At 39.9% G+C, this 26,185-nt stretch overlaps 1 protein-coding gene across 1 annotated transcript; it reads right to left on the bottom strand.

The window, feature by feature from the left end:
• Positions 1 to 790: 790 nt before the first annotated feature.
• On the bottom strand, positions 791 to 24,064 carry LOC145786292 (proton-coupled zinc antiporter SLC30A1-like). The gene is made up of 10 exons (XM_082597933.1): positions 23,878 to 24,064; positions 18,331 to 18,509; positions 17,754 to 17,883; positions 17,092 to 17,291; positions 15,735 to 15,845; positions 15,040 to 15,293; positions 14,487 to 14,616; positions 5,167 to 5,319; positions 4,247 to 4,331; positions 791 to 3,280 (listed from the first exon to the last, which is right to left on the bottom strand). The coding sequence occupies exons 1-10, from the start codon at positions 24,062 to 24,064 to the stop codon at positions 3,213 to 3,215; spliced, it is 1,497 nt and encodes a 498-aa protein (XP_082454059.1). The 3' UTR covers positions 791 to 3,212.
• Between the last annotated feature and the right edge of the window lie 2,121 nt (positions 24,065 to 26,185).

Genomic DNA, 26,185 nt, shown 5'->3' on the forward strand with positions numbered 1-26,185 from the left:
ACGTATATAAGCTTATTTTTAAAATACAAAAAAAATCACACTGAAATTTAGAATGCAAGTTCGGCGTTGAATTCGACTACGTCACCAAAGGGTCTTTCGAACAAGTGAGTTTTTTGTTCTTGTGGGCTACCATTTTCAGACTGATAGGAGATCCCGAACATGTACAAGTTTCTAAGAAGCCCAAGTTTTGCATCTCTTATGCCCAAGTTTTCGATTTCCTATGTGCAAGTTTTGGATTTTTTATGTAACTTGCATGATTTGGATCTCCGAAAACCCCATGTTTTGATTTTCTTAACATGCCCGTTTTGATTTGCTTTTCAACAATGGGATAAAGATTCAAAAGCAAACCAGTCCACAAGAATGCGAAACTGAAGGGATTGAGTTTCCTAAGCTCCCACGACCCACATCCAATGAATCTCCACGGGTTTGTGAACGTATTGGCTTTGGATACATAAATAATTTCGCAAATTTGGGCTCAGGTTACTCCGAGGGCCCCGTAGGCTTGACAATTCTTTGAAAGGAGTCTATGACTACAAAAAGATAGGAAACCACGACCACTGATCATACCCAGATAGCAAAATTCGTAATTTTCACATTGATTCAACATCTGCTGACTCAATGTAAAAATAACGGATTTTGCTGTCTGGGCATGTCTAATTGTCTATGTGGTCCTGATAGGCTATTGCCCGTAGATCATATGATATTGGAATACGCAATTATTCTACTTGAGAAACTTTATACCTTTTTGTAACATTCCAATGTAGGCCTACTTGTGGCCTACTTTGAATCCTCGATGAGCAGCCTGATAATACGTCAACTTGCAAATAACTGTCTGAACGAACAATCAATGAGACGCGCTACATTGTCATCGAAGTTGATTTTGGCTACAGCATGCAACCACACAGACAATGGGATGAATATCAAGAATCGACAAATAAAGCTAGATAGAAATATCGCTAGATCTTCAAAAGCATAGGACGAGTGGAGTTACTAAAGGCTTGCACGAGAAGGGCAAAGATAGCTTAAAGTTAAAAATTAACTAAAATAACAATACAATTTTGACCTAAATGCCGCATTTTGGCACAAAGTATAACAACGGAGTGGCGTCTTTAGAGGATCATTTACAAGGTGAACAGAAAGTCCTTGAACTTTTTTTCATTTTATGATTAGACATATTGAATGTCACTTATATGCCTTTTAATATGCTAAATATCTTGCTAAACTCTCTAAAATTTAGGTTTAATTGTACGCATTAATTGTAAGATCTAAAATGAGCCAGAAAAGCCATCATTCAGCTGTATCGCGTGGGGAAAACCAACTCTGAGATCACTAAGCTCTAAAAAGTTGCCGGAACTTGATACATCTGAAGATCGTCCTAGGAGTGGAAGACCTCGCACTGCTCAAACAAAAAAAGTGGTTGCTGTCCGAGAAAGGGTGAGAGACCCAAACAGATCCATCCGTCAAACGGCCAAAGACATGAATGTGAGCAACACTTCAATGAGAACCATTGTAGAAAAGTATCTTCAGTTGTCCCCTTACAAGATGAGAAAACGGCAGTTCCTTACAAAAGCAAGAGACTTGAAAGAGCACAGATTCTTCTCAGAGAACTGAATCTAGCATGGCTGGACATGAGATCATTTATTCAGACGAAAACTCTTCAAAATAATATTGAAGCTCAGTTCAATAATCAGAATGATACAATTTATGCAAAGTCTTCAGCAGATATTAAAGATTCTGTGAACAGTTTACCGCCATCAAAAACCGTCTTCTGTCATGGTGTAGGTGGCCACCTCCGACACTTAGAAGTCTCCTCTGATTTTCGTGGAACAAGAGGTTAAAATCAATTCAGATCGCTACATCAACGATATTTTGGTTCTAGCTTTGGAGATGAACACTACAAAGATCAGCCCTTCACATTCCAACAAGATGGTGCACCATCCCACACCTCAAGAAAGACTCAGGACGGGTGCTCAAGTCCACTTCCAAGATTCTGGAGCAAGAAAATGTGGCCTCCCTTATTGCCTGATTTGAATCCCACCGACTTTAGTGTGCGGTCATTATTGGAGGCAAAGCCTGTTCCGTTGCTCACCCAAGTGTTGATGCTCTGAAGCAATCACTCCTGCGGGAATGGGCCAAAATACCCCAGGATGAGCTACATGCCTCGGTCAAAAACTTCCGACAAAGAATTGAGAGAGTTATCCAATAAAGGGCGGCCACATTGAAAAGAAAGAAATTTATTCCTGGTATTGTAAGCTCTCATTGTGAGCTCTCATTTGCTCTCTCACCTTTTTGATGAAATTTTATTTATTTTCTATCAATAAATCGTTTATAAGTTGGTCCTAGGACATTCTGTTCACCTAGTAGAATATCGTCAGAAGAGGCAAACTTACCAGATGCTCTGGTTGGTATCACCCTAGACAGGACTTGTAGCGTACAGCAGTATCAAGCTAGCAAGCAAAACGAGTAAGTGTGCAGAATCACGTAGAAAAAATGTAAAAAATCAGAATGTTTTAAATGCGTTCATTGAGGTCTGACGTGGCACACCAGACAACAAAGTCCGTCATTTCTACGTTGATTCAACGTCTGCAGACTTTGCTGTCTGGGACATTGGACAATTCTTCGTGGACGAAAGCTCGGTCCATCAACAATTGCTACAAACGTGCTCGCTTACATTGTGACACCACGCGGAAAACACAAGCAGCCACATGAAAGCACCAGAGACAGAATGTTGTCGCGGCAAAAAGGCACCTGCATTGCTTCTCGCATACAAGTAAGAATTAAAAAATTGATCAGGCCCAATATACTGGGCAATACACTCTTCATGTAAGACATTCCAAGATCATTTTCTATACATTGAACACTCTGAGAAATTCTCTCGCAGAATAGTTGCAGTTTGTAAACGACCCTGATAGCAAATCAGTCGTTTTTTACATTGATTCAACGTCTGCAGACGTTATATCAGTGTAAAACATCGATTGATGTCTGGGAGTTCAGGGAACAAGAAATCTTAGAGGAAAAAGTTTCAATTCAGATCGATTGAGAATAGAATTAGTATGATAAACGCAAATAAAATATTTCATTTAAAGAAATTACGCGAGTTTTGCGTTAATTCGACGAAATAACAACGCTGGGTTGGCCGTCTGCATCGCCGCCGCTGTCTTCTATCGGCCCATAAGTGCCACTGACCTATAGTGAACCCGCATTGAAAGAGGTTACTGCGTGTCATCTTTGGTTGGTGGCAAGGGAAGGGCCACGGAATCTCCGGAAGGGGAAGGTGATACTGAAAAAGATGACAATTTATCTTCGCATGACCCACAGTATTTCAAAATCAGCAAAACACGTCACAAAGTTCACTTGTTGAGGCTGTGTGACGTATGGCATCCGCTGATGACATGACGACAACCACAGTGTCACCTCGAGTCGAGATTGACCTCTCAATTATACAAGATAGAATCAAATGCAAAGCAGTTGAACAAACTCTCCACCGGTCGTGGTGTGCTTAATGTATTCTTTGCATTCATTGGATTGGTCAGAAATAAACATAAAGCTTTGGTAGAGAGTTTGCTTTGTTGAGCCATAGAGAAATAAAACATAGTAACTTTAGCGGGTTTAGCATACTTTATTACACACAAAAATATAACATAATTAAAATAAAATAAAATAAACTCAAACGTTTTCGACACGTACGTGTGTCCTCATCAGGAATTAAATCTGCAATACATAAAATGAAAAATCGTACAATTCATTTTATGTGTGTTGCAGATTTAATTCCTGATGAGGACACACGTACGTGTCGAAAACGTTTGAGTTTATTTTATTTTAATTATGTTATATTTTTGTGTGTAATAAAGTATGCTAAACCCACTAAATAAACATAAACTCGCTAAAATTACATAGTACAGGACAAACATTTCAAGACTATTCCTTCGCAATGGGAGCCTTCCGCGGTTGGTGGGATGGCGCAGCGGATAAGGCTCCTGGCTCTCATCACTTTGGCGATAGCCATTGTTTTACAGTGTTGAAGAAAAAGCGGCCGAGAGAAAGGAAGTGGTCACACTACTCTCGTTAGTGCTGAAGACTTAATAGTGTGATGAGAACTCTTCTCATTACTTAAAGCTCAGTAACTAAGTGTGGGGCGACCTTTACTTTCGTAATGAGTGCAATCCTGCAACTTGACCACTTGCAATACCACCGTGAGGACTGCAAACTTTCCCCAGAAGTTGCATTCCAAGCTAAAACAACTTACTTTTAAAAGTGGCACTCTTGTGTTCGTTATCAGGATCATGCATTTTGTCGGCAGGTGTCGCCATCGAGCCTTTCGACGACTTGTTCTGAAATCGAAAAAGGGCTACAGTATTTTCAAGCGGAAATCACGAAGTGAAGATTCGAGGAAGCTTATTCCTTCCTTGATTGTTGTACATTGTTGTCACACCGAATACCGACAACGCTGGAGCCTATTCAGAAAAACGACTCAACAAATGATTGAAATTATGCACCTCATGTCGATGAATGAGACCGATACAGCAATTTCTAATACAAAACAAGAAGAATTAAAACTCCACTGACAAACTGACACAATTCACATGATCGACCAAGTTTCAAACTAGGCAGTATCCTCGTTTTCACTTTTGATTTGGCGTGTCGCCTCAACGAAGGATTGGAATCGCTTGAGTAAACAAGCCAAGGCTTATTGCTAGCAACTAACCACTCGCGTGCCAACAGACGAAGTACGTATCGCTTGTGCACACAGCACCATACGAATAACACCAACACTCCCACAACCCGCCATTACCTAACAATAAATGAGCAAATGGTGTGGAAGCATCTAGAGACCGTCGGTTAGTTCAGGGTTTCCCAAACTATGGTCCGTGATGATATAACTTCAAAAAAAATTCTAATACGCATTTCGGTCGACACTCAAGACCGGGTGGCATGGTGAAATGCTATCAAACCATATGGACATTCGTTGGCGTCCAACCCTCGCAATACGGGGAATAGCCTAAGGGACATTAAATCGTATAGAATAGATATGGATTGTACAATAGGCCAATTGCACTGTCAAACATAATGAGAATGTCTAACGCAATAATAGACTAAATAAAACAATGGGTTATAAACAAGGGTTATGACCTAATAACATCTAATTATGATCCAATAATATCTAACCTTAGTGGAATCCTCTTCAATCTCACAACAGACCTTCGTCTTGCACTCAACGGAGGCGCACACCATAGAACAATGCTTGGTGGGGGACCGGGAATGGAACTCCGGCTGGATCGTCAAGGAATGGATGTCTTCATCGTGAAGTTTCTCTTTCATCTGAAGTTAACAAGCATCACAGCATGCCCGAACACAGCGTTCCACCAGTGCACACCCCAGAGAGCAACATCCGTCATTTTTACACTGACCTAACGTCTGTGGACGTTAAACCTAAAAACAACTGATTTGCTGTCTAGGCAGTGAACGTGGGTCGTCGCCAATGGAGTTGACTCATGATAACACAAATCTATAATCAGGGCTGCGATTTTTGCCTTTTTCGGTGACGAGGTCACTCGACACGCGCCGTCACTATTCGACAAACGCCTTACGAAAAAATAAAAAATAAAATAAAAAATTAATAGAAAAAAAACTGAGAGAGGACTACAAGTTGTCAGGTCGAGGAACAACCGGGGGGGGGGGGCATCACGTGATGCAATCATAAATGTGCTGACTTACGTAAACTTTCTTGCGCCAGGTACTTCAAAGCAAGGTCTAAAAGCGACGCTTTACACGAGAAACTCCCAAGACGTCAGCGCCGCCATTTTGAACACTGCGGGAGAATGCTTTGATCGAAGTTCCAACGCCTGGCATCAAACATTTCGCAACACACGTTTCGTGCTATTCGACACAACGGGTTTCTTTTATAGATGAAATAACCTAGGCTACGTTGAGTTGTCAACGTCTATGCCAGTTTGTATTTCGCCGTTTGAGCCAATTAACAATATTACTCTGGTAAAATGACTGTTGGATACTTGCTATGAAAGTTTTTCACATGTAGAAAACAGCCTAGTTTCCGACCAGATGTTCAGAAATACAGATGAAAAAAGCCACTATTTTTATGGAAAGGAGTTCTCTCCCAGAACATTTTGAACACTGCGGGAAATGCTTTGATCGAAGTTCTAACGCCTGCGATCAAACATTTCGCCACACACGTTTCGTGCTATTCGACACAACGGGTTTCTTTTATAGATAAAATAACCGAAGTAGGCTACTTTTAGTTGTCAACGTGTTTGCAAGTTTGTATTTATGTCTGACTTATGCACTTGTTGTTCCAAGGTTGCAGAAATGTTTGGCAATGTGAATAAAGAATAGTAGACAGATAAACACGGTTGCAACTCGACTTCCACTAAAAGAGTTTCTGTGATTAGGTAATGGGCGATTTTGCACATTCACAAAAGCACACAACCCAGCTAGCAAAACCCGTCGTTTTTACATTGATTCAACATCTGCAGACGTTGAATCACAATGCATGACATGTATAAACAAGTTTGCTGGCTGAGAAGTCTGGACATCTGCAGGAAATTTGTCTCGCACCAGGCGAGATGTCGTCCTTTGAAAGATTTAACAATGATGGATTTATATAGCCAGTGCATGATGACGAAAACAAATTTAAGATTTCCTTTCCGTTATATAACTTAAAGCAGGTGATTGATACAGGAGAAAATAATCGCAGAAGCACACAATAAAGCCTACTTATTACGCAAGTTTTTTACATCAAGAAAATAGCCTAGTTTCCGACCAGATGTTCAGAATCAGAATCACAGACAAGAAAGGTCGCTATATATAAGAGTTCGCTTCTAGGAGAATAGTAGGTAGTCACTGGGAGTGGACAAGGCAAGGTAATAGGCAAGTTGTTAGAACAGCATTGCTTTGCCCAACTACAGATAGGATAGTCTTCTGTTCGTCAGTATCCTATAATGACTAAAAAACGAAAGAATCCTCCGACAACACGGATTGCAAAAGCTTCGGTCGGTCTTACCGAGAAGCGGTTAAGGTTCAGCAAACAGCGAGTGAAATGCGGGATCTGTTCGAAGGAGCTATCGAAAGAAGCATTGCCACGTCACTTTGGAACTTATCATCCAGGTAAACTTCCGGCTAATAGCGTTTAGTAGCCTAACGTCGCAAAGCATTCTCAATTTTGAACATGTTTAATTTAATAGTGGTAAGCAAAAGCGTGCTTAGTAAAATGCGCCTACTACGTTTTCACTTTTCAACAATAAAATTTTATAGATAAACCCGTTCAAGTGCACAAGGAACAACGCATCGATACATTCTTTTCTCGGCGAGACAGTGACAACGTTTCTGAGTTTGCCCAAGCACAACCAACAAGCAGTTCAAGTTCGGTCGGTGAGCTTCCATCTGCAAATATAAGGTCAGGCCCTGGCAATAGCACGTCTTCACTAGATGTTCAAGCTCATCAGGAATCAGGAAGTTGCAACGACCTCTCAATCTCATGTTGAAGTACCACCAACAATCGAAAGATCTAGGTCTGAAGTTGGAACGCTCTCCAACGAGTTACGAGACGAACTACGGTAAATACATCTAACATCTTCCGGCTGGTTTCTGTAACTTGCAGTGCTGTATATCCATTCTTCCCTAAGAGTTTTTAACACAGAAAAAATTTAAATCATAGAAAAATGACTGGCGTTATAGTGGGAGAAATTCGACGCAACAGGCCAAGTTCCTCCGCCAAAAAGCAAACGGCGACTACGAATCAAGCATTCGCTTCAAAGGCAAACCATCTCGCCATTACAAAATCGCTGGTCGATGCGATGAACGTGCTGGGCGATCGCTTTTCTTTCCGTCCCGTGGAATCCATCATAAGGTACAGTCATAATACGTGATAATTAACGACTAAGGTCTAGCAGCTTTACAATTGTTACTTTGCACACAGTCAAAAATGTTTAATCTTATGCGTTGAAGCGTCAAAACGTTACAGTATTGTATTCTCTGACAGATGTGAGAATTGTAGCGTGGACTTCTCTATACCAAGTTCTGTGGAAAACTACGAGGATGTAGATTTCCGCTCCCGTGGTATCAAGCAAACGCGTTGGTTCATAGGGTTGAAAAGCTCCTTGAAGAGACATTTGATAGGAACAGTCCATGCTCGAAAGACATCGCAGTACACCCACAGAGAAAAGGCGGCTGCCCAAAGAAAATCAAGGCTAGAACGGGTCGCTTATACCCTGAGTTTACTTGCTTATGAAGGTAAGTAAATATTGTTCTTTTAGTCTTTCAGCTAACATGTATCATAATTGTTTCGCTGTTACTAAGATTTGCCTCTGATGACCGTTCACATAACAGGTTTCAAGAAAGGTCATAGTTTCATTACGTATGAAAGCAAAGTTTTAACTTTGCAAACAGCCGGCATCGACGTAGGCGATATCAATCACGGAAGGGAATTCCCATCGAGGTTTTTAAAGCACGTTTCGGCAGTTCTGCTTCGAGATTTACGATCGTATGTGGATACGCCATTACCATGCACAGGTACGCTTTCCTATGTAGCCTACATTACAAATCGCATGCCATCCTTGATCGAGAAACACTCTTTCACCTGGCTTTACGTCATAATTAACTTGCAGGACTGTTAGATTGATTGCTGTAGTTGGTTAGTTAATTAATTAATTGAAGTAAATAGCATGGTAGATTTGTTGCGTTTGCAGGTAACACACAGCATGTGAATATCCGTATCCTTAATAGAAAAAAACATTTAGGTCGACCTTTTCCGTTTGCCGTTATTGCTGACAAGCTGACTCACAAGCGAGTGACGAAGCAAATAACGGGGATCCGCATACCAATCTTACAGAACGGCTTTCTGTTCAAAACCATTTACCTGCATTGTCCAACTGTTAGGGGATCAACAGGAAAGGAACTTGCCGGCTACATAGTCAACGTAAGACAAACCATCGCAGACCGTAGTACGAAATTAATATTTGTACCTTATTGTTATTACCACTTTATCATCGTAACGCAATATATTTTAGACTTTGTTAGAATTCCTTTCGTCACGGAGTCGCATTCAAAGTGGGTTTAGCGGCATGGTTTTCGATGGACAATACATTAAATGTTCCGTGCCGAAACATTTAAGCGAGAAGCTTGAAATATCACCGGATAAAGTGCCATCATTTATCGACTCTGCGATTTGGGATTATGCCCATCGGCTTCACCTTGCAGATGCGGATGCCAGGAAGGTTGTGTGGGTAAAGACCTTGATTACCTTCGCACAAAACCTGCTCAAACAGTTTACACATGGTAAGTTCAGACAATCGAACTAGGACCCTGCCAATGATTTCTTTAGTAACTCAATTTTATATCACAGGACAAGCATACGTAGCGTTGAAAAGCATGGCTGAGCGCTTCTGCCTACCTTTTTCTGTGCCTTCGCTGTTTTGCGTTACTCGATTCACGCAGTATCAGCATCGAGTGTGGAAGGGCTTATTCAATGACCTCCCTGCCATCTTTCGAGTTTATCAACAGTAAGTAGCCTATAGCCCTACAGAAAATGTTTATAATGCCAAACCAAGTACCGAACTTTATGTTATAACTTATTTTTTGCAATAATTACATCAAGTTGTGTTTGGTGCAACACTAATTTAAGCTTGTTTTAAATTTTAAACAGACGTATAAACCTATCTCAAACTGCGGGATGCAGTGATAATTCGTCCGAAGATGAAGACCATGCCTTGCGGAAACCAACTGGAGCAGAAATGTCTGCAGCGAGACAAATGCTCGTCAAGCTTCAGAACATGGAGTTGCCACTAAAAATTCTGGGCATGATCGAAATTAGCGACATGCTAGCGGCAGCTTCATGTTCTTTGCAAAACGATGCTATGTTGCCTTGGATGTGGGAAGCGGTCGTCGAGGGGCTGAAATCAAAACTTGAAAACGCAATCGAAGATTTAAAGAATGAGAAGGTTTTTTTCTAAGCAAAGATATAATGTTTAGTAGTAAACAGATAACTAAGTTTCAAACATAGTTTTGACTTTCTATATCTTTATATAGGTTCCAGAAAATTGGCATCAGTTTCGCACACACGTTCAGAACTTGAAAGATACTGGGAGTATAAACGATGTCCCAGTCCTGATTCCTGGAGAAGATTGCCACCAGCGTGAGCAAAGGGAAAATGTACGCCAACGCGAAATGTCTGTTGATGGCGTTGTCAAGGTAAAATATTTTATGCTTTTCATCACGAAGTGCTGATAATCTGAACTAACTGCATGATAAAAACATTTATTTTGTTCCTCGTAGGAAGTGCTGGCATGCTTGCGGGTATATTCGACTGCTTTGAAAAATCAACTTAACAGAAGATTTTTCGACAACAATCCTGCCCCGCGGTGGATGTTTGATGCTCGGAGTGCTTTTTCTTTTGCAAGGTAACTGCTTCTGCTGCGCTCCGTATGCTCGCATTCGCGGCTGGTTATATTCTTCGAGAAACAGTAAATTACTCCATCAAAGATATTGATTTACCGGGTATTTAAATTGTTTGTGCTAAAGGTTTCAACATAGCTTTTATGTTGCGCAGATACCTCGCTTGCAACAGCAGCACGTCAGCACGCTCTTCAACACCTACAAGTGATGAACTCTCTGGTTTTCGCCATCTTCTAGAGTCCGCGGGTGCGGATGTTAACCAGGAACGCCTCATTTCGCTGTACCACACGCTTCATCAGCGCCTAGCATCAGAAGAGCCGTTTCCTTCGATTGAAAGTTAGTGGTACAACGTCCTCACAAAGGAAATTTTTTTCCAGGATTTAAGTGAGCTCATGCACTTCTGCTTGAAGTACCTGGTGCGCTGTTGCAACGAATGTATCGTCGAGTCTTTCTGCTCCAGCTACGCACTGCACGACTCGCGATTAAGGCCGTTGTCTGAGGAAGCTATTCAAGATGAACTATTCGTTGGCATGTGCGGTCCACCGATTTCACTGGCGAAACCATTGTTGCGAAAAGCACTTGACTCCCTGTTCCCAAATGGTTGGCATTTCTATCTTCAAAAAAAAAATACTGGAAATCTCCTGTCTAAAGTCATACAGAGGCAGCAAAATCAAGATCTAGCAGCAAGCATGCCCTGGCATTAATGTTTGTGTTGTTACTAATATTCTTTCCTTTTCACTGTTATTAATTAATTCGTTCTTGTGTTACTTTACGTGATTGCATGTAGTCAGTTGCAATGTTGTACGGAGAGGCTTGTTTGCCATCTCGGCACTCCTTAAACTTTGTAGCATTACGCCGTTATTTTGTATTATCGTGGTATTGTTCCGTTTTCTTTTATCTGCAGTTCATTTTTTGCTTTATCTTCGCTGTGTTTCTTGGTAACTTGCATGTTTCGCTCCTAACTGTGGTTGCATGCTCCTAATTGTGCATAACCATTAATGTAGTAAGCGAGACTAAAGAGATGCCAAAGGAAAAATTCTCTATCACGCAGTAATTCGCGGCCAAACGCTTATAATCTGACTCTTGTGACGTCATACCACTATTCGACAAACAAACGCAAAATTTTTGGTCGTTCGACAAGAAAGAAAAAATCGCAGCCCTGTCTATAATAATTGCAAACTTATTGTGAAAACAAAATCGGCATCATTTCTTGCACTGCCGCAGGTACGTGGAAGGGTCCACGTCTTTTAGGCGCAGACAGTTAGGCGCCGGTCAAATAGGCGCGCACACTGTAGCGTCAGGATATTTAGGTGCGGAACACTGTGGCGCCCGTTCATTTAGGTGCTATTCCTAGTAAAGTGTGCAGATTGTATCAGCTTGGCAGGTAAGGCAATGCTTTTCACACAAAATGTTATATTGAACAGAAGAATATGTTGTTTTGTTAATGCGCGTGTATTTATTTGTTGTTAGTCATGGCTTCAGTGAGTGAAGCTGCTTTATCAGGCAATGCTTTTCACACAAAATGTTGTATTGAAAAGAAAAATATGTCATGGCTTCCGTGAATGAAGCTGCTTAAACCGGCAATGCTTTCACACAAAATGTTATATTGAACAGAAAAATAGATTGTTTTTTAATGCGCATGTTCGGCATTTATTTGTTGTTAGTCCAGGTTTGCGTCGGCGAAAGCTTTATCAATAAATTATTCCAAGTTTCCGAACATGACTGAGTTCACTTTTAGTTAAGTCAAATAATAACTACATTAAACATCAGTAAAAAACAAACCGTAGCCTATATTCAAGCGGGTGGTAGGCTTGAGTGAAGAGTAATTTAGTTTTCCGTCAAAACCCCGACTAGGTTTTACAAAGCTGAGCTGATACAATCTGCACACTTTACTAGGAATAGCACCTAAATGAACGGGCGCCACAGTGCTCCGCACCTAACTATCCTGACGCCACAGTGTGCGCGCCTATTTGACCGGCGCCTAATTGTCTCCCACGTGGAAACACCTCAGCCACCGCAATATTGAAACGTAGAGAGATCAAGGATCCTATGATGCTGCATAGCCTGACCACGTCATGTACAACATCAACGACTCATCTAGACAAAACTCGTCATTTCTATGTGTATATGTTGAATCAATGTTAAAAACAATGGGTTGTCCGGCTGGTTGCCTGGTGAAGCTTTGCAGTGTATTAGATGACGTCAAGGTTAGGGTGAACCGCCTTGAAAGCTTTTCAACCAAGTGTGCTGTGCCCTGGTATCGAACCAACTACCTCTCCATCACCAGCATCGCGTCCTTTGTGACGTCACTACGGTTAGATTTAGACGTCATCACAATTGACGTGTGCAATCCAATTGGTAAAGAAAAAAATGCTGAGCTTTAAAGTGCCCCTGACAGGTGGGATCCAAGTATAGTAACTTTTTTAAGCATTTCCTAGCGCAGAATTATGCTTAGTGAACTTTTTAATCTTAACCTCGAAGCTCGACTGGTTAGGGCGAAATTTATATCAAACGCCTGCACCGCAGCGCCATCACAGGCTACACTCCATATTTCACTGCTCTGGGACGACTTTGGTGGTGTTACGTCATCCTGGGTGGGCGTCGTTAGTTACGGATGACACAAATGCTTCCTAGATGCAATTGGTGGATCAAAGTTTGGTCGGAGTTGGTACAAGCGGTTGCTTTTTTCAAAGATTTATTGTTTTTTACAGTTTAATAAAACTGTACTGGATACGTTCCTACAAAACCTAAAATATACTTGAAGTGAAAAATGAAGAAATCGTACGAATCATCATTCATATTCACTATTCATAAATAAATAAAAGTTCTCTCTCTCTCATAATGTGCCTTCAGTTGGACATTGTAAGCCGGTGTAACGGCCATCTGGACTTGGAAAATTGTTGAAAAAATGACCACGAAGGTATGCAGCCTACCTCCGTGTGGCGATTTGAGCCACAGAAATGGTACTTTCGCCAACCTTGCCAAAGTGCTGAAACTGCAAGCAGTGAGCATTGCCCAATGCAAGCTGTCAGTGCCGGTGTTAATCTTAGTTATACAGTTACATAGCAGAGTCTATACATGTAAAAGCCTACTTTACCTGTGCAAGAGGGTACGTAACGTTTTTGCAACGTTGTTGGTTAGAAGTGCTGTCGCTTCTACCTTTTTCTGGACCTCTGTTATGTTTGTCATATATTGTTTTTTCGTTGTGATGGTCAGAAATAAAAACAAACTGAACTGAACTGCATCTGTGCTTTTATAGATGGTATGGCAGATTTCTTCAAAATGTAAAGTTTGCTCAAGCTCATTTTTACTTGAGTAGTGTTAACAAAATCATCTCCAGTGAAGGGAAGAGAACATACGACTAGTTTGGTATGGCCCATCCCACTTTCGAACACTTGAAGAAAGCTTTGACCATTTTCTTCTCAGCACCTTGTTTTGTGGGAAAGCGTGAAAAGATAGCACACGGTCTTTGTCAATAACACTGTCACATAAACAGCAATTTGCAGGCATTAACTCAACCATAAATTAAGGGTAGGCTACTGTTAAAAAAAACCGCAATTTCAACGGAAGTGAGATGCTGTTTGATAAAAATAAACTCAACCTATTTGATCTAAACTTGATAGCCTAGTAATAATAAGTTGACTTTTTCATTTCGGTAATTATCATTTTGCACATGCTTTAGAACAACAGAGCCCCACACATTCACGTTTTGCAGTAGTCATACCATACCTTACCAAGTCACCACAGAGAAAGAATGTATCCTTCTCACCCATGGTGACGTCACAGCGGCGTTGCCATTTTTATTTCCGCAATTGAATGAGTGCCAGATTCGCCGAAATTAACGAAAGTTTGCAAGCGTGTAACTTAGTAGCCTGTTGATACTTTTTTAGGATTTTCTAGTCAGAGAAGTTTGTTAGTGTCATCTCTTTGGTATCTTAGGTAAATTTAGCGAATTTATTTTCCTGTCAGAGGCACTTTAAGTCGTTGAAAAAATACAGCGAGTATCGTTCGATACCACCAGGGCCACAGAATAAAGTTCCATTGTCTACAAAACAATACGCTAGCGGCAGTTATCTCACTTGTTTAGCGATTCTAACGTAGGTCTGCCCGTCAGCACATTGTAGATGAACAGTGGCAACATACTTGTCCCCTGCCAGCTGCCAAACGTGAAAGTCGTGTATCTCTTGCACTCCTTCTATCTTCTCCATTCTGAAAAAAACATGCTAAAAATGACAATGTTGAAACTCAAAAAAGAGGAACACGACGGAGCTAATGATAACATGGCGTAGGCGGTCACGAAACAATTAATATTTGTCAAAAAGTACAAACCGATTGAATATATATCATACATTCATACATTGTATTTATTTCATATAGCAGTGTGTTCAAAAACGACTTCCGTGAACAAGGCATAGACGGGCAACTTTCTCAGAGTCCTGGTATTTTTTTAAGACAAGTCCAACTTTATCGCTGTGGAGAAATATTTCAAGCCGCAGTTATATTCGTATATTGTTATTCTTCAGAGCACAGCCCGGAAGAACTGCGATAACTGGTTGAAAATCGCTAATTATGAAGACTTTTTATTGCCGCTATTTTTCATCCAACCGATGTTAAAATAGTTATCATCCTTACTTTTCCTTGATGGAATGAATATTCATTTTCTTGGGAACAGTTTGTAGAAGAATCAAGCTCGATTTCTTGAAGAGTGGCACTGTAGTGGAGACCATGATGAAGACAAGCAGCATGCTCATGATGGGATCCATGTAAAGTATCCAATGGTTGTGGACGGTGCTTATTTGTGTGGGGACGGGAGCCCCGGTCGTGTTTGTCCCGTTTATTATCACTGTTTTCTTGGACGGAACCATCACAGTTTTCACGACATTGTGCTGGGATGACAGGATATTGTTAACGAATAATGGCCGGTATTTTGCATCAATTAAACGTCAGCATACGTGACAATAATCTATGTTAAGTAACAGCGTGAGCAAAAACTGAGTGGATTTGATCGAATCTATGTAATCGATGCAGCAACGAGATGTTAAGTCACAAACTAAGCATGGGAATGTGGTTGAAACGACTGCACAGGCGGGCAACAATATGTGGCGAATACATCACTTCTGTGGCAGACTGGCAGATGCTGCAGTTGTTGCGAACTCTCTCCCGAAGCTATATAATCAAAACTTGTCTACACAATGATATAGACAGCAAAATCCGTCATTTTTACATTGCAGACGTTGAATCAATGTAAATATGTCGACTTTTTCTGTCTGGAAAATGGCCGAAATAACGTCCTTGCAGTGAACTAGCCAACACTCCACACGACTGACCGGAATGAGCAAGACCAGGGTGGCGCTTATCATCACGATAACAGAGCCTAACGCATCCCCAAGCACATGGAGGAACACAGCCCTCATGTTCATCTGTTCCTCGGTGGAGACCTGAATTATCAAGTAATTGCGTCATTTTAACGTAATTATACGTTGGTGACCCAAATTAGTTTGTGAATATAACTTTTTACGCTTTAAAAACAAATAAAGAGGAAACACCTCTCTCCTCTCATCAGACCACAAACGACCATAACTCCAGTAATACGCAGTAATATCGCGGTCTTCAAATCGCGGTCTGCAAACCACGGTCTGCAAATCACGGTCAAAACCACCTGACATGTTCAAACACATCAGAGAGCACTAATAGGACATTGCAATGAGTACATGTATACTTAAAGCGACAGGATAAGCGAGTGAGCTCTTTGAATAAATACTTGACTCAGTTTGTAAAAGCGTGTTGCTAGGCATTATTTCATTAGATTGAGTAGCTGGATTAGGTCAAGAAGCAACACACTGACAACCACCAGTGCAAACAGAGTTCAAGGTGGTAAAAAAACACAGAAACTGTTTGTGAAGCTTTACCAGGGCAACGAACATCAGTGAAACTTGCGGTAGGCACTTTAACGTACTATACTCTTCGAATTCATAACGCAATCCATGCGTAACGTATATGACATTACTGGTGTTTTAGTCACAATTTTTCTCGTAAACTCCATTGATTGCAGTCACTACGATCCTTCTTGCACTCAGTTCAGTTGCAGAAGAAAAAATAGTATTAGCAGAGGGTGGGAATCGAACCCACGCAATCGAAATTACTACTACTTTGCCCTAACCCATTAGGAAACGCTGGTTGTGGTGATGTATTCAGTTAAACTTCCTTGTATCAAAATCTTTCGATAAAGACGATCAGAATATCACGTGTTGAGTCACATGACTGAAATCAGCTGTTTCGCGTGTACGTATTTTCGAAGAGTGTACTACGTTAAAGTGCCTATCGAAACTTGCATGCTGAAACCACTAATTGGTCGTTGTAGGTCGCAGCAAGCAATGCCTTGACCCGATGAGCTGCACGGTAAGTAGGATGGCAGCTAGGGAGGTCAATTAAGTAGCATTGAATCACCATACAATTAACATACATCGCACATTATAGTGAACATTGTCTCATTTAAAGCAACCAAGTATAAGCAGCACATAGTCTGAGATAGTGTTAGCCAGTAGAATGTTACACTGAAGTTTTAGCTTCAAAAGAAGAGCATTTCAATCCCAGAAAAAATGACTGTTATAAAAATCTGGACACTTTTTGGTCGTGCCATCTCTAGTGGAACACCAGCTGTGCTAAGTCCACGAATATATTCACCTTCTTGATCTTGATATCCTTCCCACTTTCTACATCTTTCAGAAACTTTTCGTTGTTTTCCTCGCTTTTCTTGCTGAGTTCATGATTTCCGTGAACATGATTATGATGGTGGCCATGATCGTGACCGTGAGAATGATCATGACCGGCGTGAGCATGGCTACCGAACATCACGAGACCAAAAATGTTGATAAGAAGGCCACCTAAAGAAGGAAAAGTGTAACAGTCCATCTGGATCAATGATTCCAGGAGCTCCAATGCCACGATTTTATTTGAATCTGACAAACCAGACAGCCAATCAGTTTTTTTTTTTATTACATTGATTCAATGCAAAAAAACGACTGACTTGCTGTCTGGGAAGTACCCATAAAACTGGAAAGCAAGTGCGTATACAATTTCGTAACATGTAGCTACAGTAGGCTATGCATAAACAGGCTTGGGCTTTAGACGTTTTACGTTGAATTGATATAGTTGCCATCCCAACGATTGGATTGACGTTTGTTTGAATGCTTTTTAATTTTCCCTCTGAAAACATAACACATACAGGCAACGACATTAGCCGCGCCATAAAGGAAAAGTGATTGTGATGCCATGTGCTGCTTCATAAATAATTTATTTTGGTTTGAATCAAGAATAATTTTTGGGCTTAAACGACATCAGCTCACCTGCACCAACGGCCAGTATCAGCTCGGGCTTGGACACTAAATGTGGTTCATAAAACTTCTCTATTGCTTCCATCATAATAGATATACAAAGAGCAAGCAGAAATGTTGCGTTGATTAAGGCTCCAACCACCTTGAGAAAACATTATATAATATATCATCAGATATGTAATTCCTGATGAGGACACACGTACGTGTCGAAAACGTTAGAGTTTATTTTTAATTATGTTATATTAGTGTATGTAATATATCATGTTAAACCCGCTGAAGTTACTTTGTTTTATTTCTCTACGGTTCAACAAAGCAAACTCTCTACCAAAGCTTTAACTATCAGTTTCTTGAACAAGGTGAGTTGCCACTATTCAATAACACAATACGATATGACAAACACATTTGGTAAAGCCCACTGTGGCCACATGTCGCCAATCAGATGAACACCCAGGATGCAAACCATCGTTGAAACTTTCTCACAACAATTTATGCTTTTGAAATATTTTTTTTTCCGCTCAAATAAAATGAATTTAATTTTCAAAAATTGTTTTCGTACAAATTTCGTATTGGCCTGTAACATTGCGCTTACCTCAAACCTGACCCAGCCAAACGTATTGAAATATCGCTGTTTGGAAGGCCAGGGCGTGATGGATTCGTGAGCTTTTCTCTTGCTCATCCTAACAGCGGTCAACGCAACAATCAGAGACAAGCCATCTGAAAGCATGTGGAAGGAATCGGCCACCAATGTCAAGCTGTCAGTGATATGACCTGGAGGCAAGCGATCGGATGAACTTAACAATGTGCTTTCATACATTTTATAACCATAAAATCAAAAAAGTAACCAGATTTAAATAAAAACACTGATGTAAAACAAAATAGTGCAAAGTGTTAACGAAACTACACTGGTGTCGCCATGTCAAGTGAAAACTGGAAACAGATTCAAAAAAGAAACAGGAAAGAGCAAGTGAATAAAACTCAAATAAAATAACTTTTATCATCGATGTTATTTTGACCTAGTCACATCTTACTACAATCGACAAAGTTATACTTAAAGTTATTTGGTTTGAAAGCAAAACAATCAAAATGTTTGTAAACAGATTGTGGTCATTATTTCTATAAAGCATGTCACCTTCACTTGAGTAGGTTTAAAACGCTTGACAGTCCAGTGTGTAAGGCAAGAATAGTGGCAGAAACCGTGTTTCCGCCGTTATTTTAAATGTTATCACTACACCACAGGTTATCACCTTAACATTTTTATTTTATAATTATCAAGTGTACAATGTATTACTGACAGGTTTCCTCTCAGAAAAAGATACGCACTTTTTATTTTTAGAAGTATGCTAGCACAGTGTGATCAGGAAAATGTCAACATATTATTTGGTGACATGAATGTGGCAACCAGCCTGTAAAGCGCCTTGTAAAATCGTTGTGAAATCGAACAAAACCTTTGCATACCAATGTTAATGCACCAACAATATCATACAGCTGATGGTTAGCCATTACCCAAGATGCCCATTCACACATCCTGTGCTCTGTGCAAAGTCTATTCAAATTATGCTCAATCAGAAGGAATTCTTGCAACCTTGCAAAATGTCGAGTATTTATATTGCATCAAATAACACAGACACAATCACTTTCAAGCAAATATAAAATTAGACAAAATGACAAACTATATTCTTGCAACTCCCTCCATGAAACTGCTTCTGCATCTGTTATAAAAACAATTATTATATTTTCCATTATGGATTCCAATTATTTTCAAATTAAATATGCTGCACCACAACAATATCCACTAAATAGATTGTTTGTAATTTGAAACTAATGGCTTTCTATGCAATGCTCACTGCTTGTTGAAGGCTGTAAAAGAGGTGCATTGCAAGAAAATTATTATTGATTGATCTTCGGTGCATCTTATGAAAATCTGCATCAGCAGCAAACAAATAAAAGCAAACTTAGACAAAACTATTCGTTTATCCTACCGGAAAACTTCAAAATTATTCGTTTATCAATACCGGAAAACAACAAACTACCGGAAAACTTCAAAACTTTTTTTACACCTGTATCAGCTATTCAATTAGGGTGGTCCAAAAAAACTTTTTTTGTAAATGTTAATGTCTCACCCTAAAATATTGTTACCATTGATGAGAAAATGACATATGTGAATTTTCATAAAGATTGGTTGATATTTAGAGGTTGCTACCGGGGTTCAAAGTTTTGTCGTTTGCCCCCATTTTAACGTTTCGAGAGGATATGATATGATACGGTACAGTAAAAAATACGGTAGTGCCATGGTATATTGCAAGAAAAATACAGTTTAATAATTACTCTATAGTCTGTTTATAAACTCATGTGTCTGTATTACGAATTATACTAACTGTGGTGTACATGTACGAAATGTGCGACTTTGTATAAGGTAAAGGTGAGTCCCATACTTGAATACAAGCATCGAGGGATGAGGTTCTCATTATACTAAGCCTTCGGCACTAACGAGAGTAGGGTGGCCAGTTCCTTTCTCTCGGCCGCCTTTCATTCAGCAACTACGCCCACCCAATATGTTACACCCTGGGTAGAGGTGGGCGGTGTTTGTCAACAACCAGTATAAGCCGGGAGTCAAACCAGGATTGCATAATTGGAAAGCGAGCACGTCACCGCTGCGACTTTGTAAACTTGTGTTTAAAATTGAGAGACTAAATTGGACATTCATTAACAACTTTACAACAAATAAACTACATGTACAAATGTACATGATGTAAACTAATATACATATATACATACAGGAATTATTGCGCGAGGGTCTTTCTACTGCAGTCTGGATATCGCTGACGGTGATCGGCGACGACACGCAAAAGAAACTGTTTTTGTTCTTCGTCACATGTGTGTAATGTGTTGTATTCCGTGATCAACGCCACTCCACGATCGGCAATGTCATTTACAACCTTCATTTCACTCACAATTGCTCTCGCTCTTTGATACGCGTCATTGGTCTTCCAGTTATCTGGGTCTATCTCCAAAAATGATGAAGACAAATTCATAGCCTTAAAAAATCTGTTGGTGTTTGATGTAACAAAATCAATGAATGACCATTTTGTTGGAAAACCAAAGACTTGTTGTATTTGGCCTGCCGTCATCATATTCACGAGATAGTTCTCGAGGCAATATTTTCATGTGTGATGGGTCGTTCGACTGGTCCGGACATTCTACTCTTCAAGCGTTTTCAAATGAAATGGTCATTCATTGCTAAAGATGACGTACAATGTGCGTGAACTGACGACGAGGCTTTAAAGCATGTGACAGACGTAGCAGATGCCATAAGAACCTTCGCTAATGAAAATTGTTAATAGAGCAACATTGTGACAACTACAGAGCTCCTTGAGTTGACCATCATATTCTTGGGTAGAGTTCCTCTTCGTGGCATCAAAATCATGGCTCCTGGTGCCCTTCATCGTGCCAGGTGGATGGCGAAAGTCATCTATGCACTCAAAGTTGGGATGTACCGAAAACAGTACACGTTGACTAAAAGGGAGGATGTCGCTTTGCGCAATATCTGTGTGTTTGTTGTGAGAGTGTACGTGAAAGCTTGGTTTCTCGCCCCATCGCCGATTCTTGCACTATCTCAGGATCTCGCATTTCTCAACAACTCGATCAGTACAAGGATATTCATTCAAAGATGGCAAAGGCCGCAGTGAACAAGATGTTGCGTCATTTGTGGTACCTGGGAGAGGAGCTTATCGCGTTGGCATTCTTTGATAATTCTGTATCATCAGACACTAAACGGAAGATGGTGACTGCAATAAAGACATGTGACGAAGGAGTACAGCCTAGTAAAAAAGCTGTAATTGGCCACAAAGAAATTGCAGACAAAAGTTTGGAAGATTTTGTTACATCAAATACAAACCGATTTTAAGGCCCTGAATTTGTCTTCATCATTTTTGGAGATAGACCCAGCTAACTGGGAAACCAATGACGCGTATCAAAGAGTGAGAGCAATTGTGAGTGAAATGAAGGTTGTAAATGACATTGCCGATCGTGGAGTGGCGTTGATCACGGAATACAACACTTTCCACACATGTGACGAAGAACAAAAACAGTATCTTTTGCGAGTCGTCGCTGATCACCGATATCCAGACTGTAGTAGAAAGACCCTCGCGCAATAATTCCTATATGTATGTACTAAACAATAAAAACTATTAATACTACAAAAAGTGCTCAATGCCAAGCAAAAAGCTAAGCAGAGCGAATTAAATCAAATATAGTTATTAGTTTATTACTCTCTAAACCCTTGACAGCCTGTTTTAACCTAAAAGGAGGACCTTCTGATGATTACCCTTTTAGGGTGAAACAGGCTGTCAAGGGTTTAGACAGTGGTTCTCAACCTTTTCTGAGTCATGGCCCCCCAGACTGTGGCTCTAATAGACCATGGCCCCCTTGAGTGAAATAAAAATGTATTTGTTTAAAGAACAACGAAACGAAATCAATAAAAACAGTTAACAAGTGATTAAATGATTTAATGCTTTCTTTTTCGTAATAGACTATGCCAGTAAATCAAGCGTATCCTTAATTGTTACGTTACAATCACAAAAGATGATGCAACATGCAGTGAGATAAAACATACGATGAAAAAACATGCTTTTAGCTAGCTTTACGTTACTAACACCTACATGAGTGTTTTTTGTGTCACAAATCTACGTTTCTGTCAATATAATACATGTTATAATTCATTAATGAAGCCTTTTATTGTGGCTCCCCTGAGAACGCTTTGTGGCCCCCTTAGGGGGCCAAGGGCCACGGTTGAGAACCCCTGATTTAGAGGGTAATAACTATGTATGTACTATGTGTATTAGTTTACATCATGTACATTTGTACATGTAGTTTATTTACTGTCTTCTAAAGTTGTTATTGATTGTCAAATTTAGTCTCTGAATTTTAAACACAAGTATACAAAGTCGCACATTTTGTATATGTAGACCAGTTAGTATAATTCGTAATACAGACGTACATGAGTTTATAAACAGACTATAGAGTAATTATTAAACTGTATTTTTCTTGCAATATATCATGGCACTGTACCATATTTTTTACTGTACCGTATCATATCATATCCTCTCAAAACGTTAAAATGGGGGCAAACGACAAAACTTTGAACCCCGGTAGCAACCTCTAAATATCAACCAATCTTTATGAAAATTCACATATATCATTTTCTCATCAATGGTAACAATATTTTAGGGTGAGACATTAACATTTACAAAAAAAGTTTTTTTTGGACCACCCTACTATTCATTCGTATAACACCCGACGCTCACGCTCCAATTCGCTTTATACTCAACAGGCAAATACCCAATTATTTCAAAAAAGTTTAAAATGCATGGGAATCAAGGTATGGGGCAGTTTATCCCAAAATATGAAAAAAAAAACATGAAAAAAGGCTACAAATTTTTCAGTAAAATGTCCAAAGAACACTTCTTTAATAATCAAGAGCTATAGAAACGACATCCACTACCTGACTTTATGTCCATTGTTATTATTTTTTGTATTTCTTGCGTCTGTATCTGTATTTGTTTATTTTTTTCTGTTCTTCCTTCTTCTTTTTTGTGTCAATTTGCTATTAAAAAACGCAATACTTTCTTTTGTATATATAACTGTTTAAATGAGAGAGTGCAGACTCGACGACCTCCTACGCCTTCAGGGCTACGGTCTTTCGCACTCTCTCATTGGATCATTGGATGCACACTGTACGTTTTTGTTTTCTGTACGTTTCGCATCCAAACAAAAATAAAATGACCATCCATCTTAAGAATATTCCATAATACTAAATGCCCGAAAGCACACCTTTCAAAATCTATCTTGTTGGATTAATAAAAATGCAAAACAAACCAACTGAAAAAGGTAACTCAATAGCGTAAAGATGTGCCTATGGTTTGTATATATACAAAAAAGAGTATGAAACTCGTCATATGAAGTAAATCAACCATGTTTTACATGGATTCAACGTCTGCAGACATTGAATCAATGAAAACAAATGGTTGATCTGCTGTCTGGGTAGGTGCTACACTCTGTTTTAGGACCTGGACCCACAGTCAATGATCAATTTATTCAAATTCAAAATAGTTGTCCAATATATATTAGTCACACTTACCGACAATAATTTCTGCTAAAAAGTATATCCCAATAAGTGCAAGCATGGAAGCAAGCCGTGACGATTTTGTTTTGATCCATTTAGAACATACACCAGCCACTTCCTCATCTTCCTGGTCAATTAGACTGTCATGCTCTTTGAAGTTTTCGTCTGACGAATGAGGAGATGACTGAGAGGATTCCACCATTTTCAATTATTACAGAAACAATCTTTTATAAACAATATGAATACAACAAAATATTCACTGAAATACATACCAACAAATCAGAACAAAAAATAAATTTGATGTAGTCAAATTTGCTCAGCTCTTAGCATTACGTTTGGCAGGGCACACTCTTTTTGTACTGATATCAATACCATTTATAAGTATTACAACAGAACATGATGTAATGAAAAGTAACCATTAAGTTCGCACAATTGCAACATCAACAGAAACACATTGTCTTAAAGGAAACTTGATATGTGAGTACTCATGTCAATGAGTTTCAACCATGTTTCAAAACACTGTGAAACAATGTAACCGCAAAGAAAACTGTAACAAACAAAGTGAAGTATCATCATCAGCGATTCTATGACACCACCGTCTAATTTTTCAAATAAACATCATTAGACTTCTTGCTATCGTCAACTTATATTTTACTAATTATATACAGTTAGGTCATGGCCAATTCAGGGCAGTGGCGTTAGATCAAACATGGCATCGATTTGACACTTGCCAAGAAGCAGTGACTGTGGCAAGACTCATAGATAGACGGTAATGTAAAAATCTTTGCATCAAATATCCACCCAGGTAAATATTCCCTTAGAAAAATATCTCTTCATTAAATAGTTTCAATTTGTTACCTGGGGGAGTATTTTAACCAGAGAGATTTTATACAGAGCAATATTCATCACAGCGAAATTTTTCCAGGGGATATTTAATAGAGTTGGTTTTATAGGGAGACATTAACCGGGGTGAATGTTTCTGAGGGGATATTTGTCTAAATTTTTGAATCATTTGCTTGTAGGTGGACTCACAGATTGATTGGTATCTTTGGCATTTTTTCTACTTAATTTAAACCTTCAACCACTAATCATAACCCTGGATATAAAATATGAAAAAAAGAATTACAATTTATAACACTTCACATGAAAAAAGTGATAAAATAATTAAGTTCACTTGCTAAGTCTTCTTCATCGTGTGTCACACGGCCGTAGCCCAGAGCATCACGCAGGCTCTTGCTCTATCGTTGAACTCGGCCAAATCCTGTGCAGAGCACCTTGCTTTTAGGTCAGGGCATTCGAGTAGATGTTGCATCGTTTGCTCCTGTCCGCATTTGCAACTTGTGCTCCCCATGGAATACCCCCAGTGTCTCATCAAGGTTTTACACCTGCCAATACCAGTTCTTAAGCGGTTGAGGCATCGCCAATACTTCCACGGTTCACATTTTCCGAGAGGAAGGCTCTCCATGGGTGTGAGCTCCATATTGGCCAATGTCGGTCCGGCTGCCAGTCTCTCCTGCCATAGTTGAACCCGCACATTGGCGGCGACATCGTCATGACCTAATGGGACAACTGAAGCAAGGAAACTTTTTCGTGACTTCAGACGCCTGTGTGCTGGAGTTTGGCCATACAGTGGGTGTCTCAAATCTATGTCCTGACAAGATCTTTCCTTTCTGCTGGTCACGCTTCTTCTGATGTTGGGGGGAGCAATTCCAGACAGAATGTGCAGCGACGTGATATTGGTTGGTTTGAGACAACCTGTAATCAGACGGCAGCTTTGGTTCAATATGGGGTCAATTTTCTTGGCATGTGCTGAGCGTTCCCACACTGGGCAAGCATATTCTGCAACCGAATAGCATAAGGCTAAAGCAGTTGACCGTATTGTGTCAGGGAGGACACCCCAATCAGAGTTTCCGAGTTTCTGCAAAATATTATTTCTAGAAGCCACCTTAGCTCTTACTTTTTCGATATGGGATTTGTATGTGAGGGACCTATCTAATTTGACACCGAGGTATGTGGGATTGATACAGTGTGCCAGTTTGGTTCCATTCCAGGAAATGTTTAGTTGGCGTGATGCATCCCAGGATCTAAGGTGGAATGCGCAGACTTGGGTTTTATTGGGGTTGGCACGCAGGTGGTTGTCCGTGTAGTATGTTGTCAGCTCATCCAGAGCATCGCTGAGTACTCTCTCCGCGGAAGTGAAATGTTTGTGTTGTGTTGTGATACACAAATCGTCAGCGTATATGAAGCTTCTTGTATCAGGATGGATTGGTTGGTCGTTTGTATAAATGTTGTACAAGATGGGGGCTAAAACACTCCCTTGTGG

This window comes from Aplidium turbinatum, chromosome 17 (genome assembly GCF_918807975.1).
Source record: "Aplidium turbinatum chromosome 17, kaAplTurb1.1, whole genome shotgun sequence".
Classification (NCBI taxonomy): Eukaryota; Metazoa; Chordata; class Ascidiacea; order Aplousobranchia; family Polyclinidae; genus Aplidium; species Aplidium turbinatum.